We start from the raw sequence: 9,864 nt of genomic DNA, 5'->3' as shown, positions 1-9,864 counted from the left end.
TATATTAAGTAGTTAAAATTAGCCCTACCTGGACAACAGTAAAACGCTGCTTACTTATGCTGTAAATGTATCAAAAATAATAATGTAATACAATATTTGGATTAGATAAAACCATCTGAGTGGGTCCATTCTGCATAACTAGAACTTTTACTTTTGAAACTTAAAGAAAATTTTGATACTGATACTTTTGTACTTTTACTTCAGTAAGTTTTGAATTCAGGACTTTTACTTGTAGTGGAGTAATTCCACAGTGTGGTGTTGGTATTAATTAATTAAGTAAGATCTGAATACTTCTTCCACCACTGCTTATAAAAATATCTTCTATATAGTTTCTATATTATATATCAATTTGCATATTATTATTTGCATATACGTATACAAACATATTCACTGTATGAATATACACAATTTCAGCCTGACATATTTGGTAAAATTCCATTATGTGTGATAATGATCTGAGGGCTTGAACAGTGTTTTGCAAAACAACACGATTTTGTAACAGTGAGGCCACAGGAGGATGAAAAGATCATATAAAACATTTTCTGTATCATAAATCATGCTATGATTATCCTTCTTGCATTATTTAATAATAGCCTTGAAGTTGAAGTGAATTTAGTTTGTGTCGTTGATGCTGAATTTAAAAACTCAATGCTTGCAGCATGCAAAAAGTAATGTTGACAAGAATAATAAACAACATAATAGATCAATAAACAATCTAATCAGTGCATAAAAAGCTTGACTTAGTTACTTAGTACTGATAACAGTGACAAATTCTACATTGCTTTTCTCATTAACAACTTCATGTTTTACAGTAAAATTCTGTGATAAATCAAACATTTTTCACCCTTCATTTCTTATTATTTCCAGTTTATTAATCTGGAACTAATAGGAATACGAGGGTGGTCAAACAAAAGCTGCTCTAATTAGTTCTTTCATTAACGTGTGCACATTTTCATTTGCACCATGTGGTGAAGAAATCACAGGACCGCAGTAGAGATGAAAGTTTCCTGTACCTGCACTGTCCTGCTGTGACAAAATAAAAAGTAACCCAGAGCAGAGTTGACTGACACTGTCGGACTCCCACTGCCCCTAGGACCATAGATAACTAAATTGGCTCCTGTAGCTCTGGCTAAATGTGTATTATTCCATTATATCTGTCCTGTTCTTTTCTCTGTTGTCCACTCCTGCCCTTTATCTGTTCTTTTTGTGTTCCTCCTCCTCCTCTCCGCTCTTTTATCTGTCCATCTAACTCAGGGGAAGGAACTGACCCTTACCTTACTCCTGGCTCCACTAATCCACTAACTATGTGTTTGTGTGTGCCGTGTGTGTGCGTGTTTATCTGCACAACCTTTTAACTCATTGCAGGTCTGTTCATTTTGATCCCTTTGAACTGGTGGAAGTATATTTTTGTACTGAAACAAAAACTATTTTTGTACTGAAACAAAAATGTTGTTGCTGTTAAACCTGAATCCTATATGGATTTTGTAACAGAAAAAAATTACCTAACTTCTGATCTGAAACTGAAAAAAAATGAGAAGACAGTTAGACAGCAAAAGGTTTTGATTGTTATTTTTTGAAGAAATAATTCATCATGTCAACCGTTATCCAGGAGATGTGTTCATGTCCTTCCCCGAACCTTAACCAAGTCGTTTTTGTGCCTAAACCTAACCAAGTTATTCTGTTTCCAACATGGTCTCACAGAAATCCGTGAAATAGCAACGGATTTCGCTTAACTCAAAATCCGTGTCAGTTTCACGGAAATTTGAGCGATTCCGTGGCTATTCCACGGATTTTGAGTTAAGCAAAATCCATGGCTATTTCACGGATTTCTGTGAGACCAGGTTCTCTGTTTCACAACATTAACAACGTTTTTAAAAACAGCCAGCATCACATGTTTAAAAAGGTGACTGGCCACATTTCTGTTTCTTAGGAAATCATACAAACGGTTCATGAGAAATTGTGGTGAAAGTAATACTTCTGTTTTGGATGGATTGCCATAAAATTGAATAGTGATCTTTTTTCCAAGGTACTTATTTATGAATTTATTTAATCTGTGAAACAGGTGGGAGGAAAGCGCTGGTAGCACCCTTTTCTTTCTTTTTTTTTTTTTTATTATCTTTGTTCAATTTTTGTATATAACAGGATACACAAAAAACAAGAAACAAAGAGCAAGACAAACAAACAAGCAAAAAACAAAAACACAGGGCATATTTAAAAAGAATAATTAAGTACACTGCTGCCTCATTAACATCTAAGGACAAATTATAAACAATGAGAGGTGGATGGCACTCTATGAACTTCCTTGATGGTCAGGGTCAGTGTAATATTTAACAAGGTGAGCCATAAATGGCTGTCATATCACAGAGAATTTACTAAGATTGTCCTTCATGTGGATCAAACTTTCTCCATACGTAAAACACCAGTCAGCTCTTTCAACCAAGTCTTAAACTGAGGCACAGAATCTGACTTCCAGAATCTTAAAATCACTTTCGTTGCAATTACCATTCCATACATAATTGTGCTCTGTATTGTGTTTAAGTAGCAAAGGAGAAATCCCAAATAATGCAATCTCCAGGACAGGACACCAGGAATTATACAGTTTCAGATATATCCAAAAAAGGGGGTCAGAGAGCCCTCTGCAGATTTACATCGGTCACATAGAGAGGAAATGGTAGGAAAGATTCTTTTACAATTTGGTTTAAAGAGCTGCTAGCACCCTTGTCTTTCTATTAGTCCCAGATTAATAAACTGTAAATAATTAGAAAAGAAGAGTGGCAAATGTTTGGGTTTTAACTGTTGTATCCCTTTATATTGCTGTAAATAATGGATAAAAACAAAACAAAACTCGGATTATTATACACTTTTTTTCACTTGACATGGAAAAAGAAGGTTTTGGTGAGTTATTTTTTTTTTGTTGACAGGATTATTTTCCATTCTCAGATAGTTTGCTTATGACTGTGGCTCGTTGGCCTGAGCCAGCAAGTGTGAATGTAACAACCACTCGCAGTGGGACACTTCAATCATGTGTTGCTTTAGATAAAATTGGCGAGCAGAGGTTGAGGGTTCTTTGGAGGATATACAGTAATACAGTAATTGGGTTGTATTGTGTTGGAGTATGTGCGCTTCATTCATTGTGCCTCAACTCATTATCCCCATGGTCAAAGTGGCAGCATGTGGATTGTTTCTAATATCAGCATGTCTCAGTGGTGTCTAAAATAGCCGCAGACACATAGCTATATAACCCCCCTAATACTCAGCCCACATAGTCAACCTGACCAGTTATCAACTGAAGAAAAGCAGATCAGAGGAGGTGTGCTGTTTCCATTGAAGATCAAAAGTTATCTGTGGAAAGGTTCTGACAAAGACAAACTTCAAGGGGAAAGATTGCCAGAAGTAAACACAAAAGTGTGACTGAAAAGAAAGGACCAGAGGGAAAAGTAAGTTAAATTGCTGTTGTACCATCCAAATGGTTTGATAACTTAATTTTTTCAAAAGAATGCAGCCTTTTTTAATTTTTTTATATTTTATGATATGAAATGCCACATATTGTGCTTGCTAACTGATTTTAAAACATTATAATATTACAATAAATCATGAGATTGTCAGCAATATAATTTGTTTCCTACAGACTACATTTCTGGAGTTTCTTTGAGCAAATTTTACAGAAAATCTGTTGGATTCTTTTAAGGTGGAAATGGAGATTTTCTCACAACAAAAAAACACAAGAACACTGTAGGAAAACTGTCAAAATGGGTACGATTATGGCAAATTGGCAATGGACTCCTTCACTCATGCAGTATTTTAAATGTGTTCATCTGCTGCTGCTGCCCATGTCCTGCCCTGCACAATTTTTTGTTGCTGTATGTTTTTATTGGTGTATCGTGTATTTAAGTATACTCATAGATTGTATGTTTTTATGTTTGTTATGTCTGTATCTTAAATACTGGAGAAGCCAAAGACAAAATTCCACCATGGTGGACAATAAAGTCTAATCTATCTATCTTTGCAACATTTCACGAATATTAACAGGCTAAATCGTGCAAATGTGAATACACATTGTGTGAGTTCCTCTTAATCGGAGACTTTTCTGACCACTCTTCTCTAGGTTGATCTAGCAGACCCCAGAGGAGGCAGCAGCAGGGATGTGCAGTGCGGGCGGTGCAGGTAGAGCTGAGCTGGAGTGCAGCGTCCTGGAGGAGGACTGGCAGACCGGACAGAGCTACACGGCTCACTGGCACAGCCTCACCGTCGCCGTGCCACAGGATCACCACGGGTTAGTGACAATCTCCTCCACATCAACACGTTCACTCGTTCATTCAAGGGTGTTTATATGTTGTTGTAGGTGCGAGCATGTTTATGACAAGGCCTCTGACCGTCTCACAGGTCGACAGTGGCGGAGGCAGAGCGCTCAGGGAAACACTGGGAGGCCAGGAGGCTCCTGCAGCGATTCCTCTCGGGGGCCATCAGCAGGAATAACCCACATACTAAAACACACCCGAGCAGACGACCCCACCAGGCAGCGTCGGACCCCTCTGCCGTGGGGCCGAGGGTGCAACCAGGCCCGGCTCATATCCAGAAGGAAGCATGCTGTGCGGCCGTGAGACCAAATTGTGTTGTGGTGAAGATGACAAAGTTACCAAGGTTCCTGGGCTGAAACATAGTCAATATTTCAACAAATGCAAAATATTATATTACACAACTGTATTTTGTTTCAAGCTTAATTCATTACAATAGTTCATGTTGTGTTTTTGTCACTAAAAGTATGTAAACTAGATAAAAAATGATCAATACGCTTGATTTCTCTTTTTAAAGTTTTGACTGTCACAGAGAATGAACTGCATTAGCATGAAAATATTTTATATCTATACAAACAATTCAAGGAAATAGTTGTTGTTGTTGTTGTTTTTAGCACAGATGTATTTTTATTATATTTGTGTTGATTTTTTTATAGAAATTTGGACACTTAGAGTAGAAAAGATTGAGATTCAAATTAAACTTCCATGTATTTTATCTCCTAATTCATTACTTTTCTGTTAATATAAGAAAAATAAATTTTGCAACAGCCAATTATGGGACTATGCTTATATTATATAGTTATATTTTTAAATGTAGGCTCTTTTATTTCTTTCTGGAGTTGAACTTGCAAAAGGGAAAATTTATCAGCTTTTACAAATCACACTTCTGTCCAAAAACGATAAACACAGACTGTTTACAGACTCTGAAGTAATGCCAAGGGGAAGTTAGTGTGCTTTGAATTCACATTCGCCTGGAAAAGTAAACTCTCGACCCCTTTTACCCAGTCTGAATCTAATTGTAATCTCCAAATATCCTCATTTTAACCTGATCCGCTGGCAGAATACCACCTCCAGAATACCTTGTCTCACTTGGACACTGTAATATTTTGGATGTCTAAAGAGGGTCAGGGTGTGTGCAGGAATGTGTGTGTGTGTGTGTGTGTGTGTGTGTGTGTGTGTGTGTGTGTGTGCGTGTGTGTGTTCGGGATTCTGGTTCAGCTGCCAGGGATGAGCGAGGTGTTAAGAGACTCCTGGGGAGAATACGTTTGATTACTACATGGCGAGGTTCCACATTGGTTCAGCTGCTGCTTTAGGATGTGCTGGGAATAGACAGAAAAATTAATTCAATCAGGGGATGAAGCTCGCTGTTTAGTCAGCTGGCTGCTGCGGCTAGTGGTTTAAAAATTTACTGAGCTATTTTAATGGAGCAATAAATAAGATTTGTCTCAGTCCCTGGCACAAAATAACCATAATACTAAACATCTGCTGTGAAGTGAGAGGAGTTTGTTTGTTGACATTCTTAATTTGCTCAAACTGAAAAGACATGTCATTGAGGCACTAAATTGATTTAGTACAGCACATAAAACATCGCCAAGTCTGACTTGCATCTTAAATGTTAACCACCAGTGTACAAACAGCAAACGTCTTTATTAGTTTCACAAAGTTCTGTGATTGAAGTGAACAATAAGCCATTTCAAAAAAAGATCACAAAAAAAGATATTTGTGAGATTGAAAAACTGACCACATTGGATTTAAGCCCTTCTTTATTCTTGGGTTATAAGTGTTGTAACTGTGATTGGTCAATCAAGCCCATATAATATCAGTGTCAGTTAATGTGTACTGTGGTAACCCTCCATCTTTATCTTCTTTGCAGGTGAATGGCTATTCAGATTCTTACATTTTCTTATAGATGAGGATGTAAATATTCTGTAAACTTGAACTTTAATTTGTCTCCAAAATGCATATATGCTGCTACACAAAGAAATAATTACAGACCAATGGCCGCTCTAAAGGTGGGCAAGGGGGGCCAGTGCCCCTGTAGGCTGCTATAGAGAACACATTGGTATCACATCCATTGATACCAATCAATTTTGGTGAGGGAAAAACTGGCTTGGCCATTTTTAAAAGGTTTCTGTTGACCTCTGACCTCAAGATATCTTAATGAAAATGGGTTGTATTTTTATCAATGAGTCTCCCCTTTAGAGATCTACTCACTTCATGCTAAATCATCCATAGTTTGGGACAAAAACATGCAGTTCTTTGCAGTATAAATTTGTTATTTTGCACATATTCTAAGAAGGTCAGTTTGTCTGACCCTTTAAATCAATAAATTGTGGTCTGCTATGGTGTGAATTGGTCTACAGCCACCACTCATACAGACAATTAAAACACAAGGAAAAAATCCAAAGAGTGGTTTAGTGGTTAACATTTTCACCTCACAACAAGAGGGTCACATGTTCGTTTCCGGTATGGAGTCTGCATGTTCTCCCTGTGTCAGCGTTCTCTTCAACTCTGGGTGGAAGTCACTAATTGGTGACTCTAAATTGCCTGTGAGAGCGTGATTGGTTGCCTCTCGCCCAGTGTCAGCTGTGATTGGCTCTGGCCCCCCACGACCTAAGTTTGGATGAGAGGTTAAGGATAATGAATGAATGAAATCCATGAAAACTCTTTGTTTTTACTTGAAAGCTGTTTTTAGGTTTTAAATGAGTTTCTTATAAAATTATCTTTGGAAACCATTTTTATTTTGAAATGTTGGTACTCCCAAAATAACAGCTTCTCTCTGCGCCCTTTGTAATCATCAACTACCGCCTGTCAACATAACGAGACTTTTTCTTTCCCTTGCTACTACACCGTTCCCCATCTCTCTGCCACTCTATACAAACATCATCAAAGTAATATTGGGTCGGAGACAAACCTGTTTGTGTCTTTCAAACAGGGTTGCCTTGGACAAAACTGGTCCATCATTTGAGTGTAAAAGGCCCTTTAGAAAGATTGTGGAGATATGACGGGCCTCTGAGACCTGAAAGCCATGTGAGGAGTCCATTAGTAGGTCTAGTGTTGGAGGAAGCCCCCCTGATCTGATGGTATCAGCGCCTCAGGGCAGAGAAAGTGAACAGAACAAATGCTATCAGGCTGCAAGCTGCTCCAAAAACAGGATTAATATCTCTGAACATGAAGCTTAGAGTAGCCCAAAGCGCACACACACACAGAAAATAACACAGACACACCGACACAAACAGGTATATAAGGCTGCTGACGGGACAGGGGTGCACCTGAAAGCTGACCACTAAAAAGAGGTGACTCAGATTACAAGGATGGAAGAAAAGGGAAGCCAGAATGGAGTGGCGGCCATGGCAGCCTGCTACCAGGGATTTGATCCTGCAGCGTATCTGCAGTATAACTACACGCCTCCACGGGCGGATTTTGAAAGAAAGGACAGCATTGTGCCGTGGAAACTGGCATGCCTGCATAGAGCTTTCACTGAAGGTAAGGAGACGGGATGATGGGTCACATAAAAAACAATCCATGCTCAATAAAAAGCTCTTAAAATTCAGTTAAACATATTGCCTGATTTAGACCTATAAATCTTTTGATACAAGACTATTTTGAAATAGGTGTATGAATAAATAAATATCATTTTTGGAGACAGTTTGAAGACAACACTTTCAATTAATTAAACTTTATTTATTACAAACTCCTTCATTCCCACTGCCATAAGCATCTTAAATAAACGGTGATGATCCACACACACACGTACACGTACACATATGGTATATTGCAATTTTATCCTGCATAAATTGACTTCATTAGGTATTTTATTCTGGTTTTTAGGAAAACATGTATGTCTATTGTCCACTGCACTGTATGTTTTCTGTCATGACAGACAATAAAGTTTTCTGATAGTGATCCTGATTCTATATAGCACCTTTTCGAACAAATTAAATGTGCCTCAAAGTGCTTAACAAGTGAATTAATTATCCATAAAATAGAATAGAATATGTTCATTGCACTTATTTATGATTTTTTTCAGGTATCAGAAGAAGAGCTGCCCTACATTTTTAGTAAAGAACTCTCGATTGGCTCTTTCTCAGAGTCTTCTTTCTCTCTCTTTCCTTTCCAGGTGATGTGAGCGGTGAGCTGCTGGTGGACATAGGTTCTGGTCCCACCCTGTACCAGGTGCTGAGTGGCTGTGAGGTCTTCAACAAGGTGCTCCTCACAGATTTCCTGGAGGTGAACAGGCAGGAGCTGAGAGGCTGGCTGCGGGGCGGGGGAAGCAGCAGTCTGGACTGGACGCCGTACCTGCAGCACGTCTGCAAGCTGGAGGGACGGCGGTAGGACTAGATCTCTGTTTGAAGACTTAAAAATGTTAACAGAGGGACGGGGAGTCATGAATTTGTATGCCAGTAACTCCCAAGTCTTTACAGTCAAGCCCCATTTCAAGACCAACTAGACCCAAGTAAAGCCCCAAGAGCTAAACTTTGAGTTTGATTCTTAAATAAAGTCATTAGGGTCTTTTCACAAAATGTAATGCCATTTTAGTATGACTAATAATACTGATAATATATTAAATTACTAAAAAATCAAGAATGCTCTCTCCTGAAACTTCATTGGATGCCGTTGGTGGATTCAAACAAAGTGGATAAATATTGTTAATCATCGTTAATAATTAACAATTTTTGGCACTTTTTAAATAACATAGGAATTTTCATATTTGGGCTTGTTGGAAGGTATCAAGTATTTTCAAGTCAAGAGGCTCAAGTCTAAGTAAAGTTGCAAGTCTTTTCTGATTTTTTAAAGTCTAAAGTCAGTCCAAAATCTCTGCAAGTCATATATGAATGTTTAATGGAATATTATGATTGTTTGTTTGGTATTAGGTTAAGCATATTGTGTTTGTGTACACTTGGGACTTAGATGCAGATCAGATCACATTTTATGACAAATGAATGCAGAAAACTTGGTAATTTCAAAGGCTTCACATACTTTTTCTTGCAACTGTAGCCGTTGTGGTCTAACCTTGTCTCCACCAGGCCCTCAGCATGGGCAGAGAAAGCTGCCAAGCTACGTCAGGTCATCACGGACATCATCCCTGTTGACGTGCACCGCCCTCACCCTCTGGCTGTCGACGCCCTTCCTTCAGAGGGGGCCGACTGTCTCGTGTCCTGCTTCTGTCTGGAGAGCGTCAGTCCTGACCTGGCAGCCTTCACCAGGGCCCTGGGCCACATCGGGAGGCTCCTGCGGCCTGGTGGCCACCTCCTGCTCATCGGAGCCCTGGGAGAGAGTTATTATTTCGGGGGCCCTGGCGTAAAGATCCCTGTGGTGCCACTGAATGAAGCCCAGGTCTGTGCTAGTCTGAAGGAGAGCGGCTACACCCTGATCAGGCTGGAGGTTTACACGCTGCCTCAGGACATGAGGGTGGGGGTCGATGACGTGACCGGGGTGTTTTTTGCAAAAGCAAAAAAGGAGTAGATGTTATTGTAGAGAAAACAGGATAAATAAAGGGAATACTAACTGAGAGAAAATAAGTATCCAGATGAAAATACTATAGGTTTAGCCGAGGTAAATGCATGGC

General features: G+C 39.0%; 1 protein-coding gene across 1 annotated transcript; it reads left to right on the top strand.

Moving 5' to 3' along the window:
• The first annotated feature begins 7,609 nt into the window (after nt 1-7,609).
• LOC131959992 (phenylethanolamine N-methyltransferase) lies at nt 7,610-9,761 on the top strand. The gene is made up of 3 exons (XM_059325202.1): nt 7,610-7,781; nt 8,416-8,626; nt 9,323-9,761. Exons 1-3 carry the CDS (start codon nt 7,610-7,612, stop codon nt 9,759-9,761), a joined length of 822 nt encoding a protein of 273 aa, XP_059181185.1.
• The last annotated feature ends 103 nt before the right edge of the window (nt 9,762-9,864 follow it).

This window comes from Centropristis striata, chromosome 21, assembly GCF_030273125.1.
Source record: "Centropristis striata isolate RG_2023a ecotype Rhode Island chromosome 21, C.striata_1.0, whole genome shotgun sequence".
NCBI classification, from domain to species: Eukaryota; Metazoa; Chordata; class Actinopteri; order Perciformes; family Serranidae; genus Centropristis; species Centropristis striata.
This window is presented reverse-complemented; position numbering and strand designations above follow the sequence as displayed.

Bases quoted from the DNA above. Each gene is read 5' to 3' on its own strand.
- LOC131959992 (XM_059325202.1), top strand. From the start codon at position 7,610: ATGGAAGAAAAGGGAAGCCAGAATGGAGTGGCGGCCATGGCAGCCTGC. The intron at 7,782-8,415 runs GTAAGGAGACGG...TTTCCTTTCCAG, and splicing joins GCATAGAGCTTTCACTGAAG to GTGATGTGAGCGGTGAGCTG. The intron at 8,627-9,322 runs GTAGGACTAGAT...TGTCTCCACCAG, and splicing joins TGCAAGCTGGAGGGACGGCG to GCCCTCAGCATGGGCAGAGA.